Source organism: Stylophora pistillata, chromosome 2 (assembly GCF_964205215.1).
Source record: "Stylophora pistillata chromosome 2, jaStyPist1.2, whole genome shotgun sequence".
In the NCBI taxonomy this organism is placed as follows: domain Eukaryota; kingdom Metazoa; phylum Cnidaria; class Anthozoa; order Scleractinia; family Pocilloporidae; genus Stylophora; species Stylophora pistillata.
In genome coordinates, this window is record NC_142520.1 from 56129873 (window position 1) to 56150475 (window position 20603).

General features: G+C 39.6%; 1 protein-coding gene and 1 pseudogene across 2 annotated transcripts in view; one reads left to right on the forward strand and one right to left on the reverse strand.

Annotated features, from left to right (window-relative positions):
- Nucleotides 1-18079, forward strand: part of LOC111319126 (uncharacterized) — a 31973-nt gene extending 13894 nt beyond the window's left edge. The window contains exons 7-9 of one of the 2 annotated variants that reach the window (XM_088748581.1): nt 258-392; nt 926-1159; nt 3345-4283. In XM_088748581.1, the coding sequence (XP_088604707.1) occupies nt 258-392; nt 926-1159; nt 3345-3685 (710 nt within the window). In that variant the 3' untranslated portion in view covers nt 3686-4283. Of the gene's footprint in view, nt 1-257; nt 393-925; nt 1160-3344; nt 4284-17874 lie in introns of those variants that run through there. The other variant, XM_088748580.1, reaches the window with a different exon arrangement.
- On the reverse strand, nt 7633-8942 carry LOC148740523 (uncharacterized; annotated as a pseudogene).
- Nucleotides 18080-20603: the final 2524 nt, after the last annotated feature.

The following is a 20603-nucleotide window of genomic DNA, read 5'->3' on the forward strand; positions in this document are numbered from 1 at the left end:
CTCTTCGTGACAACACTAACTCACTGAAAAAGGTCTGACTTTAACCTATCGCAACTCCTTATATATGTTTTACAGAATGTTCTAGAACATTCTAGGGAATGGAAGGCGTGGATATCAGCGATACTCCTAATCAGTTCCGGGTACGGAAATACGCGTTGTCAGTAAAGGGCAATTAAGTTCGAGGGGCCTAACTTAACCTTTTCTGATTCTTTCGTGTTAAAAGAGTGTTTACTTCCTCATTTTTATTTCATAACTAGACTTAGATGAATGCCAACATGATCTGAATTATTGTCACAAGCTGGCCACGTGTACAAATGAACGTGGCTCGTACAAGTGCAAGTGTAAAGCTGGATACCCTGGAGATGGATTTCATTGTTATTATAGCTATGCAGGTGAGATGTATTGTAAAACAACTTGAAATACATTTTTATAGCCCTTTATGTCCCAAAAAATTTGAGGAATGGAAATATGTTAACTTTAACAAGAAACTGTCGGTAAAGCGGGGAAGTGAAAGCTTGGTGTTCGTACTTCGAGATTTTTAACCAAACTCAGACTTTCTTTTTAAACTTTGATAGGAAAAGAACTGATTTCAAAATCTTTTCTGTGTCTTTTACCTGTCTCAAAAAGTAATTTTAGATGATTGTTTCATGTTCTTTTCGCATACGTGAAAAGTGCTTTCGGTACGTGTCAACTGTATTGTATTGTATTGTATTGATTAACATAACGCTTCGCAGTAATGGACAAGTTTCCTGTCTCAGGAGCCTCGGTGGTTTATGCTCTGCGTCACCAACGAGTTCTACAATGTTAAGTTGCTTGCTGTTGTTCTGTCAATGTTCCACATCTTCCGAAATAACATGTAAAAATGTTATGGCAATGAAAAAATTTGGGTGTCAACGGTGAAATAATACTTATTTCCTGTTCTAAGGCCTGGGTTATTCGGCAATATTGGCAAACGATGACAATTACCTTGGATCCCTGAGCAGCTGGTTAAGCCCTGTTGTGCAAAGCCAGTCCTCTTACTGGAAGCGCTGCTGGAGAGCATCAGTGGATGGTTGGGCTGCCTCTACCTTTCACTCATTGTGTGACAGCAAAGGGCCAACAGTGACCATTGTCCGTGTGGGAAAATACATATTTGGTGGATACAACAGCTTATCATGGAGTAAGTGCATAACCTATGGAATTTTCTTGCCTTTTCTCCTCGCTTAAATTAAAATCTACAAGCGCATCTGGTTTCTAGCTTGAAAAAAAAAAAACAAACAAACAAACAATCACTCAAACAAAACAAAACAGTACAATGGGGTCCATGGCATATTAGATCAGGAATACTGAACTGTGTCTTATAACAGTGTCTCAGAGGTAATAAACACTAATCATGCCGTTATTTACGAGTGCCTTTTAAGTTCACGTTTTCAACGAGCATCTATTTCTGCATAATTGTGAAAAACAAATTACCCCCAGATGAATTATTTGCGAATGTTTTACTGCAATTGGGTCAATGAGTCAAGAAATATGATTTGAAAATAAACGAGCACCGCCATCGAATAAACGCCGCCCATGACTACAGGCGCTAAATATAAACGCTAAAAATTTAATAAACGGCGTTAATCGGGCAAATGAGATATTTAGAATGATATTGATGATGACTCGTGGCCTAACATGATATCCTTTGCACACGATAATATAGAATAAAATTCTCTAAATTATATTAGCGTCTCTGAAAATTTGAAATACAGATGTGAAGCGATGATTGGTTTAAACGAAGCATAATTTCGTAAAAGCAAGTTATCGATTGCACAATGCATGATTGCTGACGGAGTTCATCATACAAATCCACGGTCAATCGCTTCTGCCTTGAATTCTCATTCTCCTTCGGGACGGATTTTAGCTGAAAAAAAAAAAATCATTTGTAGCTCATACTCCATTGTCAATTGATGGTCACTGTGGATTGTTCCAATTGAATAAAATTCGCGAAGCGGTTGTCCATAAGCAGGACAAGGCTTTTGAGTGTAGCTTGAATTCAGTTATTTCATCACAAAGTTAAATAATCTGTCTATGCGCACAGGGAGGTTTCCTTGGACATGGAAGTGTTCTAAAGTGACAGCTTTATTCATATCAGGAACAAACCCAACAAATTATCGCCCTATTTCAATTTTACGCTCTTTCAGCAAGATCTTAGAGAATGTAATCCTCTCAGCTGTACGAATACATTGATTCAAATAATTTACTTTCAAACAAGCAATTTGATTTTCGTTGTAAGCGTTTAACAGCCACTGCATTCTGTGGCTTTGCCGATGAAGTCTTGTTAAACTTGGAAAAAGGGAACATTTGTGTTGCTGTATTTCTGGATCTTACAAAGGCGCTCGATACAGTCGATCATGGGATCTTCATGTCCAAATCGTCTCCCCGGTCTCTGCAGTGGTTTTCTTAGTATTTAAGTAATCGGAGTTGGCAAACCTCTTGTGAAAATAAACTATCCAAAGCCCTTCCTGTTACTTTCGGAGTTCCACAAGGAAGCATCTTAGGACCGTTATTGTTTCTTGGGTATATTAACGAGCTACCTGCTGCTATTAAACACCCCAAGGTATCATTATATGCTGACGAAACCGTTCTTTTACTGCTTCGCAATAAAAACCTCGCGAGCTGGAGAGAAAATTGAATGCAGACCTCAACAACGTAGCATTGTGGCTAAAAGCGAACAAACTTACCTTGAACCTTTCTAAGACCAAATCCCGGTTGATTGGAAGCAATGGAATTTTATTTCATATTCCTCATCGTCTCTATCTACTTTTGATTGTGAGTTTGACAGCGTAAATAGGTCTAAGTATTGAGGAGTTATGTTGTCCTCAGACTTCATGTAGTCAGATCATGTAGAGTATGTAATTTCTAAAGTTAATCAACGGCTCGTTCCTGAACAGACCACTTTATTCGTCAGCTACTTATGCCCTCGTAACTTTAAAGTGGCCCAACCTTGAACAACGTAGATTTTATCATCGCTATATATCAGTAGGGTTATAAGTGTATTAATGGCCTCATGGATCACTCATTGGAGCCACTAGCCAACAGGGACGTTCATAATTATAACACAAGAATAGGATCATACTTAGACTACCCCTTGAAACCAAAAATTGGGGTAAACAGAGAGTGTGTTATCACTTATCGAAAGATTGGAACAACCTAGATAAAGTCATTAGAAATGCCGCTGCACCTGCACCAATCTAAGTTCGGACCTTTCTGAAAACCACAGTGACGTGATGAAAGTTTCCTAATCAAAGATTATAAGTGTTTGCTCCCTTAAAAGGAAACGACAGTTGAATAACATTTTGAATTATTTACTTGTCATTCAGCTTCTAGTTGTGAATACCAGTATACTTCGAGCGCCTTTTTGTTCTCATTGGTTAACAAGCCAGGCTGGGGACCAGTGATACTGACCCAACAAGGGAAGTATAGTTACTACGGCAGACATTCCATATACAGTTGTTTTAGCGATGGACCCACATTTGGTGGAGGACACGGTATTCAAATTACCGACTACGCCTCATCCAAAACAAATTCTTACTCAAACCCCGGATACACCTACAGTCCACCATCTGGCCACAGTTATCGCAGCTCCTTCGCCCAATCATTCCTGGCAGGAAGTTACACCTTTCAACCAGATGAGGTTGAAGTGTTTTACGAAACCACTTAACACAGACCTGTTGAATCAAGTTTCATAAAAAATCTCGAACAGAATTTAGAAAACTAAAAACGGTAATTCATCATTTTCAAGGCTTGTTACGTAAAGTATACTTATTATAAATAGCGTGAAAAGTTACACAAGTAATAAAATATTTCCAAAAAAGTTCCTATGATAGGGTTTGTAGTCCACTCCAGGGGAGGACATCCATCTCACAGTAATCTCGTGCTGGGAAATCAACGTCTCCTACCCCTAACCCTGCAGGAGACGGGACCTACATTTAATCGTCCCTATCAGAGAAGACTAGAATATCTAACCATTACTCGATGTTACAGAAAGGTAGCATATTCCTCTCAATTTTTTTAAGACCTTCAGTGTTGGTCCGGCAGGGGCTTGAACCCTCGACCTCCCGCACAACGCTCCAGCGCTCTATTCATTGAGCTAACTGTTGTGTTGCACTAGTTCGCAATGACAGGCATAGCTTTCGAAAAATTTTAAGTTTTTAATTTCCTATACTGTTTTTCAATAGTTGAAATAAAATACATATTAAAAGTCGGCGATTAATGTTCACTTTCGAACGTGTATTCACTAACATTGTCCCTGCCTATACTTGCGGTTGTATCCCTGGCTTTTTTGCGGCATCTGATGAGAACCAGCTGGTTTTATGGTCTCTTCAACTTTTCTCTCAGCTTTACAGTCCCTACATTTTTAGGGATGTTTTTGAGCACTGTTCAGAGGTGTTTAACTTGTAGCAAGGAATCCTTCAATACAACAGTTTGGGTGTGTACAGCCAAGGAAAAATAAAAAAATACCGCAAAGTCGAACCTTCTTACCTCCACTTCATTTTCTCTTGGTTCGTTCCAGCGAATTTAAAGGCCGCTTTATCGACCTTTTATCTTCGGATACCAACGAAACCGCTGGAGCATGTCTCGGTAGCTAGGTATGCCTGCGAAATTGGTATGATTACTATTTTCGGAACTATCTGCAAAACAGTTCTATTCATATCGTTCATTTCTATGTACGGGGAGAAAGTAATGGAGGTTAACCACCCAGGGGCTTTACCTTCTGTAAGATTCTCAAGACCTTCCTTGACCTGCAATGATTCCGGGATGAAATTCCAAAGCTGTTAGTACCTAAAGAAACTGTTGCCTGCTCTTGGCAGGCATGTGAAACGAGGCATTTAAAACACGTCTAGCTACGGCCGCCGTTTTATTCGATAGCATATTTATATCAATATTTCTTTGTTTTATAATAGATTTTTAAAATAAATAAACCATTAATTTTTTAGGCTAATTGTTGAGCTCCAGCTTTTCTCATTGTCCATCACATGTTACAAACGAATCGAAGAAGGTGCCATTTTCAGTGTATTGGTCCACTCAGGTTCGCTAATCTTTAATCGAAGACACTAAGACTGGCCTGGTTTATTATAATACGAGGCTCTGGAGGCTCTGGAGGCTCTTATCGTGGAGGAAAGTCCTTTAAGAAATGAAAAAACTTGGTTTAATTTCTTCCTAATGAAAAAAAATATTTCGTAGATATCACCACTACAGTTTATAATCAAGTTACAGTGATTTTTCAAGTGAACATCTTACTTCCTTTTTTCTGCATCCTATCATTCGCTTGAACCCTGTTCAACCCAACATCAGTATGCATATTCTCCATACTGTTCTCTATATGTATATATTTCCTGACACGGGGAATTTGTATAGCGATCAAGAACTTCTTAATTGGGGATCATTTCCTCTATTCCTGTGACCTTACCGTTCGTTTCAGGGCCGGGTTATATTCCATTTTACTAACAGTTTGTGCATTTGACGCGAAGTGGTCCGGCCGGACCGATACTCATGGTCTTAAAATAAGTGAGGAGAATTTGCTACCTTTCTATAATATCAAGAAATGGATAGATATTCTAGTCTTCTCGGATAAGGACGAATAAACCGTAGGCCCCGTCTCCTGCAGGGTTAGGGGTAGGATACGTTAATTTCCCACGCACGAGATTACTGTGTGGTGGATGTCCTCCCCTGGGGTGGGATGGGTGGGTGTTGCTCGGCATATTAGCATGTATTGCTAGGGGCCTGAGTGTAGTGTATAGGATGCCAACGAGCATGTAATATACGCGATGTAATGTGATGCGTGATGGTGTGAAGTAATACCCTCGAGACCTGCATATAGATACAGCGTGTGTTTAATTATTTAGTTAGTTCTCTTGTGAATACGTGAATACGTGCCACGTGGTACGTGCTAGTGAATAATTTAACAAATCTTACGTGACCAGAAAAAACAAGCGCGCGCGGAAAAATAGTCTTTGCATTTGCTCACGTCAGCAGCGTACACCCATTGGCAAATGAGGGACGCTAAATTGACTAATCAGAGCGCGCGCTTTACTTTGGTTATGTTATAAAACCGATTTCATTTTAACCGCTGTGTACTACACTAATCAGGACGAATAAACCGTAGGCCCCGTCTCCTGCAGGGTTAGGGGTAGGATACGTTAATTTCCCACGCACGAGATTACTGTGTGGTGGATGTCCTCCCCTGGGGTGGGATGGGTGGGTGTTGCTCGGCATATTAGCATGTATTGCTAGGGGCCTGAGTGTAGTGTATAGGATGCCAACGAGCATGTAATATACGCGATGTAATGTGATGCGTGATGGTGTGAAGTAATACCCTCGAGACCTGCATATAGATACAGGGTGTGTTTAATTATTTAGTTAGTTCTCTTGTGAGTACGTGAATACGTGCCACGTGGTACGTGCTAGTGAATAATTTAACAAATCTTACGTGACCAGAAAAAACAAGCGCGCGCGGAAAATTAGTCTTTGCATTTGCTCACGTCAGCAGCGTACACCCATTGGCAAATGAGGGACGCTAAATTGACCAATCAGAGCGCGCGCTTTACTTTGGTTATGTTATAAAACCGATTTCATTTTAACCGCTGTGTACTACACTAATCAGCCTCAACAAGCCGAGTTGAAATAAAGTTGACAAGGTGACGCAAGAGCGAAGTTAAGTAAAAGCAGAACTGTCCTCAATTAACTACCTCATTTAATTGAAAATTGCTCTACGTTTAAACAGTCCTGTGCTGGAGGCGCACATATACATGTTAGTCACATCAGTTCCTTTGTTCCACGTTATTTGCTCCATTTAAACTACTGGCTCAAATTTAAATTCCCAAAACGAGGAAAACACCTCCCCTTTATCTCTGCCGTGCGCTAACTGATTCTTTTGATAAATATTCATCTCCTTACCTGTAGGTAACACTCTCCAAACTGGCAGGCTGAACATTTCTCAGACTCTGCAGGGTTGGAGCTGTAGCAGTGTGTGTTCACCTTCTCAACACTGTCGACAGCCTTGTTGCACAACAGTTGTATTCCCCAAAACATCCAGTGGATCGGGAACGGTAAGTAGTGGTTCATGAGCCGAAGCATTTCAAGGCGCCATCCAACATTGATCGGAGGTAATGGAAGGTCTTCAGTTGAGCAACACTCAGGGAACATTCTTGTGTTGCCATTTGATCGATTCCATTTTTGAATAATTTCTAGATCGAGTCGATTTTATTGATGCCGCGTCTTTGTCAATTGAATCTATTACACAACACTTCTCCTCCTGATGAAATATGTTTCTTGTTTTATCTATGTTATTCATTTCCTCTTCTTACTCGGCTGCCACAGCGCAAACTGTGACCACATCTCCCTGGATATCATAAATAGTATCCCAATAGTTCTAGTCTGTATTTTGACTTAATATATTCCTATGTAATCAACAATATATATTTGTCACTGTTAATTGAGACCCTATAGGTTAGAAACTGGGAACGAAAGACAAAGGAGACAAAATTGACTTTGAAGCCTTGGAAACTTAAAAGGGGAAACATCTCTGACAAGTTCCAGAGATTAGCACTTAAGAAATAAAATTCACCTCACCTTCTAAGCATCAAACAAAGCAGCTGTGTGAAGAGATCAAAAACAATTCTGCGGGAAGGAAAGAGTAATGGAACAGCAAGATCCGTTGGCTATTTGAGGTTCTACTTTAGATTTTGCATAGGTCTCTTCGTCTTCAAGCCGTTTCACCTCCCTGGTGGTTTTCCCCGATTCTTTGGAACGAATTTTCTCCCTCAGGATAGGGTCGTTAGTTTTCCACTTTCTCAAATTAAACCCTCCCATTGCTAATCTCTTTGTAGCGTTCTGTTACAAGGTAAGTGCCTTGTCGGCAGTGCGTTCCCCCGTGACCAAATCGTCCACATAAAAGCTTTCCAACATTCTTTTCACACAAATGCAGGGTCCTTTTTTGCAAAGGTAGCTAGGTGGTGTCTTATAGTCTCATTGAGCAGAAATGGAGAGGCGTTCAACCCAAAGACCACGCAACAAAACCTGTACACGCCAATGCTCAAGTTTTGGTCGCGCACGTCCTCTACCCACAACAACCGCAAACTATCCCTGTCCTTCTCGTCTACTGCTATATTGAGAAACGCCTTCTCAATATCCCCCACTAACGCAATCTTATTTTCCATGAGCCTTACAAGGATGTCGAATAATAAGGGGTTTAGCGGGGGTCCTGTGTGTAAATAGTTGTTCAAGGAAATTCCATCTTTTGTCGCCTTCCACGAAGCGTCATAGACAATTTTTAATTTTGTCGTCTCTGCGTCCCTGCGGATTAACGCATGATGAGGTAAATAATGGACCTTGTCGCTTGTTTCGTCTAATTCTGCCACCTTCTCGATTACTCCCGCTGCGAGTTGTTCCTTAATGATCGAGTCGTATTCGGTCAAAATATCTGGCTCTCTTTTCAGTCTTTTAAGCTTACCTTTCATGCGTGACAAGCTGTTGTCGTAATTGTTTGGGAGGGGGTCATGACCCTGTTTCCACGGCAACTTAACCGAATACCTCCCCCCTACAAACTCTATTTCATTCTCAAACGACTCGTGCACTTCGTCGTTTTGACTCTTAATTCCCAGATTTTCTAAATCCCACAATCTACTAATCTGAAGGTCTAAGGTGGCCTTTATTAAGTCTACACTGTCTTGTCCTACAAAATTCACTGACACATCTTGCGAACTGGGCTCAAGAAAATCTCGCTTTTTTAAGGGGGCCCGATAACACCCAAGCAAGCTCAGTCTCCACTCCAACAGGTTCTTCAGCTTCCCCCCGTTCAGTCCGACCCCTTTGAAATTTTCACAAGTAGTCCGCACCAACCAACAAATCGATTTCGAGTTCATCCCTCGACTGGCATACGTCAGAAAACGAAAAGTCACGCAAATGCGGGAAGTCATTTTTGATGACCTCCACATGCTCATTGCTTATGTGCGAGATGACCGGCACAACATAAGCCTCGAGCACCTGAACCCTGCCGCCGTTGAGAGGTTTTATATCAAAACGTACGACTTCTCGCAGACCAGCCTCTTTGCCTTTCTGACCGAACGTGCTTATTGTTACCCACTCTTTTCTAACAACTGGCAGATCATATTTACTTGCCGCTCTTGCGGTCACAAACGATCTATGACTGCCCGAATCCAACAAAACTCTAATCCTCCCCTGCGATCCCCCGCTAATGATCGCTTGAGCCGTTTGAAGTGCGATTTTACATTCGGTGCCAACGAGCTGGGTATTAACCGAGTTTTCTGCTAGACGGGTGCTATTTTCCCCAGAAGACTGCCCTAGTTTGGTTTCGCATAAACAAGTATTGTGTGACCCCTTACAGTGCTTACATTGTACAGTTTTTTCACCGTCTCTGGCTCTATGGCCCATATCAATACAATTAAAACATCTACCAAATCTAATAAGTAGTTTCTTACGTTCACCAATGTCGTTCACTTTCGTGCAGTTTTCTGGCGTGTGATTTCCTAGGTAGAAGACCTCTCCTTTCCTTGCAAAAAGCGCATTTCCTGTCGGGATAACTGACACGTTTTCTAGGTGAGTAGGGCCGCCAAAAATTCCTGTACACTCCACTCCAAGTAATTCGTTCCTCTAGTGATCGTCAAACGAATTGAAGGGGGATCCTTTCCAAAAGGACTGGTACGACTATCTCCGAATAATTCTGTTCTTCAACCTGTAGCGCTTGCAACGCTCTGTATTTCGACTCAACAAAGTCGTACAGATTTCGCAGCCTCACTGTGTCACCGTCGTTGAACACTGGTCGCGTGTTCAAAAGTTCGTTTACCAAGGTTCTTTGAATCGCAATCTTTTTACCAAACCGCTTTTTCAACAGCTCTACAGCGGCTGCATAGTTCGCGGCCGTCAAGGAGAATCCCGCAATCGCAGATCTCGCCGGTTCCTGGAGTAATCCCCTTAGGTACGAGAACTTGTCCACATCAGAAAGGCCTTCGTTGCGATGGATCGCACTCTCATACCAAATCAAGACCAAATCCCAGCTAATCGGAAGCACCAGAAATTAATCTTATATTTCGTCATCGTCTCTACCTACTTTTCATTGTGAGCTAGATAGCGGAAAGAGGTTTAAGTATTAAGAGGTTATGTTGTCCTCAGACTTCACACGGTCAAATCACGAAGATTATGAGATTACTAAAGCTAATCAACGGCTTGTTCTTTTACGCAGGATCAAACATTAGTTACCCTGAAACGCTTCCAAACTTTCCCATAACAGTCTCGTTTTGCCAGTTTTGATTATGCTGACTTAGTTTCGGGTGACAGAAACAAGGCCGCGAAAATTGTTATAAACAGGCCACGTATTCGTCAGCTACTCATGCCCTCGTAACTTTAAAGTGGCTAAACCACAACGTAGATTTTATCATCGCTGTATCACTATGTTTGCAAGTGAATTAATGTCCTTATGGATTATTCAATAGAGCTATTAGAAAACAAGGACGTTCATAATTATAACAAAAGAAATAGAATCATGCTTTGACTACTCCTTGCAACCGAAATACGGATAAATAGAGAGAGTGTCATCACTCACCGAAAGATTGGAACAACTTAGATAAAGCCATCAGAAAAGCGCCTGACATTGTCAGTTTTAAGCGTAGCATTTTCATTAGCTTTTTTATTGAGTTCCTCTTGTATTTCAAGTGCAGCTTTTTTATTAATTTGTAATTCAGTTTTTTGTTTTTAATTTTTTAAATTCTCTTTATTGTTTGTGTCCCCAATTAGTTGTGAAAACTAAATACATTGACACATTAAGAAAGCTCTTACTTTACTTTATTTTACTTTACTTTATTTTACTTTACTTTACTTTATTTTGCTTTACTTTATTTCACTTTACTTTATTTATTTTTATTTATATTTATCTCTAATTTTACTATATATAATCGGATTTACAACCTTCAATCTAACTTAGGACCTTTCTGAAAACTACAGTGACGCGATGAAAGTTTCCTAATAAAAGATTTGTAAGTGTTTGCTCCCTTAAAACGAAACGACAGTTGAATTATATATTGAATTATTTACTTATCATTCAGCTACTGGTTGTAGAGGCAGTTACAGTTCAAGCGCCTTTTTGTTCTCATTGGTTAACAAGCCAGGCTGGGGACCAGTGAAACTGATCCAACAAGGAGAGAGGAGGGATTCTATATACGGTTGTTCTGGCCATGGACCCGTATTTGGTGCAGGACACGATCTTCTTATCTACAGCGACTACTTATCCAACAAACGTTCTATCTCAAACCCTGGAGCCACTTACAGTCCACCTTCTGGCCACAGTTATGGCAGCTCCTTCGCCCAATCATTCCTAGCGGGAAGTTACTCTTTTCAACCTGATGAAGTTGAAGTGTTTTATGAAACTACTTAACACATATCTGTTGAATCAAGTGTCATAAAATATTTGCAAAGGATTTAGAAAACAAAAAGACGTTAAATCAGTAAATGAAACTGACTTATAATTTACACCTTTCCTTTGTAGACCCCGATCACTTTAGAGGCTTGTTACGTAGAGTAGATTCAGAATAAACAGCATGAAAAGTTACATAAGTAATAAAAGATTTTAAAAAAAAGTTGCTATCAAAACGTGTGTATGTCTTGGTGAAAGTTAAGGTGGTTATCGTTTTTCCTTCCGCTCCCTTAATAAATCGATAGCCACGTGACACACTTATGCGCGCGCACGACCTCTGTATTTTAGTAACTCGCGCAGCACCAAAAATATATTTTTACCTCCAGATATCAGTACATTTTTCTCGTTTAAAATTTAGGAAAGAGACTTTCGAATTAATACGACCAAAGTTCAGGATTGTTCGCTGAAGAAATCATTTTTCCATATTGATGACATTTCAAAGTACTCTCATTAAAATAGTTCCAGTAAATAACTTTCATTCGCACGATGTAAAGAACGTCTCCTGATGAAGTCCTAATTGTTTTGTTTCTCCTGAGGAAAAATTAAATTGGCTTTAATTAAAGGTTCGAAAAGTTGGGAATAAACTTAAAGGTTTTTGACTGGCGAAGGAAATTCGAGGCGAAATACCCTCGAGGCGGCATTGGCAGTTTGGAGGATCGCATAACCTGTGTAAATGCGATACCATGACCAAGTTCGCTTTCGTGGTGATTGCTTCGAAGAAATCTGGCACTAGTTCGCAATGTCAGGCATGGCTTCCAAAAATTTTAAGTTTTCATCTTCTTTTACTTTTTTTTCAATAATTGAAACAAAATACACATTGAGAGTCGGTGATTAATGTTCAATTACAAATGTGTATTCAGTAACATTGTCCCAGGCTATACTTGCGGTTGTATCCTTGGCATTTTTGCAGCATATGATAAGAACCAGCTGGTTTTAGGGTCTCTTCAGCTTTCTCTCAGCTTTACAGTCACTGCATTTTTAGAGATGTTTTTGAGCGCTGTACAGAGGTGTGTAACTCGGAGCAACAAACCATTCAATACAACCGTTAGTGTGTATAGCCAATGAAAAGTGAAAAATATTGCAAAGTCCAGCCTCCTTACCTCCACTTCATCTTTTCTTGCTTCGTTTCAGCGAATTAATATGCCATTTCATCCACTTTTATCTTCAGATACCAACGAAACCACTGGAGCGTGGTACTATCATTATTTTCGGAACTAACCGCAAAAAAGTTCTATTCAAATCTTTTATTTCTTCCTACAGTGAGGTAGTAGTAGAGGCAAACCACCTGGGGACATAGCCTCCTGTAAGATTCTCAAGACCTTCCTTGGCCTGTAATGCGTCTGGGGCTAAATTCCAAAGCTATTAGTATCTAAAGAAACTGTTGCTTGCTCATGGCAGGCATGTGAAACGAGGCATTTAAAGCAATACTAACTTAGGCCAACTGTTTTAATCAATTACATATTTACCTCGATATTTCTTTGTTTTATATAGGATTATTTACGATAAATAAACTAATACTTTATCAATTTAATTGCTAAGCTCCGGCTTCTCTTCTTGTCCATAACATGTTACGAACGGAAGGTGCCATTTACAGTGTATTGGTCCATTTAGATCGCTGGTGTTCGGAAGGCATTTTAAAGACTGATCTGGCTTAATGTGCGAGGCTTTGGAGGCTCTTGTTGTGGAGGAAAATCCTTTAAGATATGAAAAGATCTGGTTTCTTCCTCATGGAAGGAATACTCTGTAATTATCACCACCACAGTTTATACTCAAGTTATAGTGATTTACAAGAAAACATCTTACTTCCTTTTTTTGTGCATCCCACCAATCAACCCTGTACAACCCAACATCCAGTACACAAATCATCGCCCAGAATTCTAGTGTCTTTCGCCCTCTGTTGACGGATCAACAGAGGGCGACTTTACTTGGGTTGATCGTGGACATGGAAACTTTACATCCTGGGCCAAGAATCAGCCAAATAACTTCAAAGAAGAAGATTGTGTGCACGCACTTGGCGTGAAATACAGCTATGAATGGAACAACGTGCAGTGTAGTGATTGTCATAAGTTTACTTGTAAGAAAAGTATGTCAAAGAGGTCAAATGAAGCTTGTAAGATATCATTTAGTTTAAAATGCAGCAATCACTCACAAAGGTATAGTCTTACCAGGCTTATGACCCATCCCTTCTGAAGTCTACTATGGTTACGTCTCAGCGAAAAGCAACAAGGAATATAGCTACTCCACCTCCTAAGAGGGATGTCACTCCATTGCATGTTTTCCCTCATAGTATTTTGTCAACTTTTCGTTCAGGACAGCTTCCTGGTCTCTATTTATGCTCCCGGGTGGGAAGTATTTCTCGTGCTTAACAGCACAATACATTATTTATAGCTGTGGGCCGAAAGCTGGAGCTGGCTTTTTTTTTATCTTCTTTGTGCTAAAAGGGTGATTACCCAATCTACTCCTTTACTAGACTTAGATGAATGTGAAAATGAGCTTAATTACTGTCACAAGATGGCCACGTGTACAAATGAACGTGGCTCGTACAAGTGCAAGTGTAACGCTGGATACCTTGGAGATGGATTTCATTGTTATAGATTCAGTGAAGGTGAGATATGATGACATAAGAAATAGTTAAAAGATACTATACTCAAGAGAATGACATTTTTCAGTTTTCTTTCAAACTACATTGGAGATAGAATAATTCCAAAAACTGTCCAATAAGTCTGTCAAGAAAAAAAAAATAGTTAGGGATACTGAAATTTATTCGTCGTTCACCCATGCTCATGACGAATATATTCCGTCACGACTCAATTCAAATATATCTTTGCTGATTTTTTGACCTACTTGAAGCTTTCCGGACATTGCTGATCGCAAACGTAAACAAGATTTCGCATGTGCGCATTAGGCATGGCATATTATAAGACCATTTCCGGCCGGGGCTCGAACCCTCGACCTCCTGCACAACAGTCAAGCGCTCTAACCAATTGAGCCAACCGGGAGGCGGTAAAGATTAGAATAACGAATTAGAATGTGTTAAAGGTTAGAATGACTTGAAGATATGAAAAGATAAATAAATAATAAAAAGTAAGATCATTTGTGTTACATTTCGTGTATTAGGGTTGGATCATTCCACAATACTGGTAAGCGATGACAATTAATTTTGGAACACTGAGCATTTGGCTAAAGCCCGTTGTGCAGAGCCCGTTCCCTTATTGGAAGCGCTGTTGGCGAGCGTCTGTGGATGGTTTGGGGGCCTCTACCTTTCACTCATTGTGTGACAGCAAAGGGCCGACAGTGACCATTGTCCGTGTGGGAAAATACATCTTTGGTGGATACACCGGTGCATCATGGAGTAAGTGCATGAAAAATTGAATTTACTTGCCTTTTCGCCTCGCCAAGATCAAGATCTGAGAGTATATCTGGTTTCTAACTTATAAAAGAAACAAACAAACAAACAAACAGCAAAACAATACAGTGGGGTCCAACGCATATTTGATCAGGAATGCTGAACTTTGTCTCAGAAATGTGTCTCATAAGCAATACAAACTAATCATGCCGTTATTTTCGAGTGCCTTTTAAGTTCACATTTTCAAAAAGCATCCATTTCTGCATAATTGTGCAAAAAATTTCCCGCTTGATACATTAATTGATTCATCAATTACAAGAGCATAACGTGAGCGAGGCGCGAAAGAAGCGAAGGAAAAACAGCATTTATACAGGAAGTTGAAGCCTGCACCAACTTTCAACAATGGCGAATTAATTTAAAAATTTCTAAATTTTGAAGTAAGTAAAGTTAACCGAGGCTTTTAATTTTGTTTCAAGAGTTGTTTTCCTCCGGGCTTCCTGGGGCCAAACGGGGCGAAATTCGATATTCTGCACCCGGGCTGATTCTTGATATTTTCAGGCATAAGGTCGCGAAAACGTTTTCATTTTATATAATATTTGCGAATGTTTTACCGCGATTGTGTCGATGAGTCAAGAAATATGATTTGAAAATAAACGCGCACACCACCATCGAATGAACGCCACTCATGAACAGAGACGCTAAATATAAGGGCTAAAAACTTATTTAACGGCGTCAGTCTGGTAAGAGATATTTGGAATAATGTGAAAAATTAATGATGACTCATAGCCTATCATGATATCCTTTGCACACGCTGATAGAATAAAAGTTCCCAAGTTTTATCAGCGTCTCCGAAAATTTGAATTACAGATGTGAAGCGATGATTAGTTTAAACGAAGCGTCATCTGGTGAGAGCAGGTCTTCGATTTCACAATGCATTATTGCTGACGCAATTCACGATACAAATCCACCTTCAATCGCTTCTGCTGTGAATTCTCGTTTTCCTTCGATAGGACGGATTTTAGCTGAAAAAGATATCATTTTCACCTCGTGCTCCATTGCCAATTGATGGTCACTCTGGATTGTTCCAATCACAAGAAATTAGCGAAGCGGTTGTCCAGGAGCAGTTACTTGGCCTCAAGGCAAATAAAGCAATTGGATTGGACAATTTTAGTGCAGGGCTTTTGAAGTGTGGCGCCTTATCAATTACTTATTTCATCACAAAGTTAATTAATCAGTCCATGTGCACAGGGAAGTTTCCGGGGATATGGAATTGCTTTAAAGTGACAGCTTTATTCAAATCAGGAACAAACCCAACAAATTATCGCCTATTTCAATTCTACCCACTCTCAGCAAGATCTTAGAAAGGGTAATCCCCTCCCAGCTGTACGAATACCTTGATTCAAATAATTTACTTTCAAACAAGCTATTCGGTTTTCGTTGTAAGCGTTTAACCACAGGTGGCCCAAGCTCTCTTTGAGAACCACACAAGGAACACAATTTTCATATCGATTTATAAGGATTTGTATGGGATTTTCTACAAGATAACCATAGAGATAGTTTAAAGTGAAAATATTAAATAAAAATGGCTCACCTTATTCCATACGTGTGTTGCTTGCTCCTGGTGTCGTTATTTTACCGATTTCACTTGATTTAATCGGTTTTTTTTAATCCTGGTTTTCTCTTCTTAATCCCGGTCTTCTCTTTATGAAGAGAAAACCAGGATTAAAAAAACCGCTTAAATCAAGTGAAATCGGTAAAATAACGACACCAGGAGCAAGCAACACACGTATGGAATAAGGTAAGTCATTTTTATTTAATATTTTCACTTTTAACTATCTCTATGGATATCTTGTAGAAAATCCCATACAAATCCTTATATTTCCATATGCAAATTGTGTTCCTTGTGTGGTTCTCAAAGAGAGCTTGGGCCGCCTGTGGTTTAACAACCACTACATTGTCTGGCTTTCCCGATGAAGTCTTATAAACATGGAAAAAGGGAATATTCGTGGCGCTGTATTTCTGGATCTTACAAAGGCGTTTGATATAGTCGATCATGAGATCTTATGTCCAAATTTTCCCCCCGTCTCTGGAGTGGTTAGTATCTGAGTAATCGGAATCAGCAAACTCTTTGTGACAATGTACTATCCGAAGCTCTTCCCGTTATTGGGGGTTCCACAAGGAGGTATCTTGAGACCGTTATCGTTCCCTGTGTATATCAACGAGCTACCTGCTGCTATCTAACACTCTGAGGTATCATTGTACGTTGACGATACCGTTCTTTACTGCTTCGCAAAGCGACCTCGCTAGCTGGAGAGCAAGTTGAATGCTGTACAACGTAACACTGTGGCTAAAGAAGCGAACAAACTTACCTTGAACCGTTCTAAGACCAAATCCCGGTTGATCGGAAGCAATAGAATTTATTTCATATTTCGTCATTGTCTCTATTTAGTTTTGATTTTGAGTTAGACAGCGTAAATAGGTTTAAGTATTTAGGAGTTATGTTGTACTCAAACTTCACATGGTCAGATCATGTAGAGTATGAAATTTCTAAAGTTAATCAAAGGCTCGGTCTTTTACACGGGATCAAACTTTTGTTACCCTTAAAACGCCCGCAAACTCTCCTGTAACAGTCTTGTTGTATCAATTTTTGATTATGCTGATTTAGTTAGAAAATTGTCCTAATCAGGCCACTTTGCTCAACCTTGAGCAACGTAGATTTTATCATCACTGTATCAGTATGTTTACAAGTGTATTAATGGCCTTATGGATCACTCAGTTGAGTTACTAGCAAACTGGGCGTTCATAGTTATAACACAAGAACTAGAATCATGGTTAGAATACCCTTTGCAACTAAAAATTGGGCTAAACAGAGAGTGTGTTATCACTCACCAAAAGATTGGCAAAACCTTGATAAAGCCATTAGAAATACACCTGCACCTGCACCAATCTAAGTTGGGACCTTTCTGGAGACCACAGTGACGTGATGAAAGTTTCCTAATCAAAGATTATCAGTGTTTGCTCCCTTAAAAGGAAACGAAAGTTTAATAACATTTTGAATTATTTACTTATCATTCAGCTTCTAGTTGTGGATACCAGTACACTTCGAGCGCCTTTTTGTTCTCGTTGGTTAACAAGCCAAGCTGGGGTCCAGTTAAACTGACCCAACGAGGAAAGTATAGTTATCACAGAAGCTATTCCAGATACAGTTGTTCTAACTCTGGACTCAGATTTGGTTGAGGACACATTTTGTCATTCGTGACCACGCCTCATCCCACAGACATTCTTACTCAAACCTTGGATACACCTACAGTCCACCATCTGGCCACAGTTATCTTAGCTCCTTCACCCGATCATTCCTGGCAGGAAGTTACCATTTTCAACCTGATGAAGTTGAGGTGTTTTACGAAACTACTTAACACGTATCTGTTGAATCAGGTGTCCTAAAAAATTCGCACACAAAAGTAAGAAACGTTAATTCAGGAAATTAAATTGACTTATGATTTGCATGTTTCCTTTGTAGACTCCACATCACTTTTAAGGTTTGTTACTTAATGTGGGAACAAGAAGTGATTTTGAAAAGCATTTAACAATGAAAAATTGCGATAAAACACTTCTTAAAATCATTTTAAGATTAAAAAAAATTGCTAAAAGACGACGACTTCGGCTCTGGGGTTGTAGTGATGGACAAACCCGAATACATCCGCCTACTAAGCTCTGCTTCAGTTGATAACACCTCTAAATTTACACAAGTTGATGACAAGCGACCTAAAATGCGTGGACGATCACCCAAACACTTCCACCCACTCCTTCAGAAAGAGAAAGAGTTGCACGAAATTTTACATCAAATTTTTCGTGAAGAAATTGTCAATTCACTTTCTCCTAAGAGCACAGCTGGCCCAAGCTCTGTCACAGGTTCTGTCACAGGCTCTTTCACAATGGATTCTTAAAGAGTTTGTATAGTGGTTTAGTTGGACTTTCTTTTAAGCTCCGTAAATGTAAAGTTGTGTGAAATAATCAAAGAAATAAAGTCTTACCTTCATACAGAGTAGTCTGTGTTGTTCTCGTCGCAATTTGCAGCCGTTTTGTGTTTTAGCTTGACGCCCTAATCACCAACGAGTCACGTACACAAAAAAAGGGAATGTAGGAAACTTCTGTTGACACATGCTCGCCAAAATTGCTCGAAAACAGCACTTAAATACTTTCCCTCGAATCAAAACTTAACAGCACGAAAGCCAAATAGTCGGCCTTCTAAGTTCACCGAAGAAAATCCCGCAAAAGTTGATTAGTCGAGCAACCATTCCAGCGAGAATTTCAAATGAACGCCGTTCTGAATTCTTCTAATACGTGGAAGAAACATCGTGTGCAGCTGAGAGACCGTTAATGCACATTCAACTTGGACCATAGTCAAATCTTTTTCAATGGGTCCTCCCCATAGTCTTGTAGCACCAACCCTTCACACAAACTAAGGTACCCCGGGTAAACTCCATATTTGTAAAAATCCATTGAAAACATTGAAGATGGACAGTATTGACAATCTAGTCAAGTCGATGGAGTTTACCCGAGGTACCTTAGTACGTGTGAAGGGTTGGTTGGTGCATGTTAATCCTCTCAGTTATAAATTATTAGCTTGGACACACACATTATAAAATTGTACCTTTGAACTGATCATTGCAAAATCCTAATCAAAAGCGATCACTCAAACTCGTTAACGAAAATTAGCCTTTGATTATTTCACGTAAACGTGTAAGTTTGAATTTTGGCCAGCAACAGGTTTTCTCCTGCCAAATAATTATAAATAGCTTCTTGCAAAGTAAAAAAAAGTAATAATAAAACGTGAAAGCAACAGTTATTGAGGTAATCTCTCTTTTATTCTCTTTGCCTCATTTTCTATCGATACACATTATTGTCGTGCACGAAAGGGTATAACATATATGCCTTATCCTTCTAAGAGATCTTAAGTCAAGACTCAGACACGCCATCTTTTCGAGTTTGGGAATCCTGTGGCCCGCTTCTGATGGCAAACACATTCGTTAAACGGTTCAACACTTACAATATTGTCAAACGATGGTATGCATATGTTTGTTAGGTAAGGGTACTCAATGAGAGGTAACAATTTTCTCCCTTAAAATAAATTATTTTGTCATCATATGGTGATGAAACCGTTGGTCTTGCCAATAAGCCCTAATTACTGCCTCCTTAATCCGGTTTGAATATTCTTTCCCCTCTACTTAAATTAATGAATTTGGAAATAACATGAAGGCCCATAAAGGTTTGGAACCACTTTGTAGGTGTCCAAAGACAAATCGTCGGAAATATGATAAAAATTTGCTCGTCTCCTCACGGAAGCAAAGACATCGCATCGCGATTTTTGCAACGATTATTACAGAGGAAAACTTCTCTCTTCCGGGTCAAGCTGGAAATATTTTGCAGAAGTTTCCGCAAAAAAATAAAAAAAACCTACTTGGTTTATTTACAACTTGCACTACTCTGTGGATCATAGAGCATTGTGTCTTGATCGTGCAGCTACGTGATGTTACTGCCCGCTGGGTCAAAATCAGACACAATGAGAAGCCTTACATTGAATAAAGATGAGCCAGAAGAAAAACAATGATGACCAAAATTACAAAACTATTCATAGCTTATCAATTTAAAAAACCTAAGCGGCTTATATTTGTTCCTTTCTTTTTCATTTAGAAAGTTGTAATACATGTTAATCCGGCCCCTCCGTTCTTAATTACCTTCATGGCACGGACACGCACACCATAAACTGTAGTTTTAAATTGATCATTGCCAAACCATAATCAA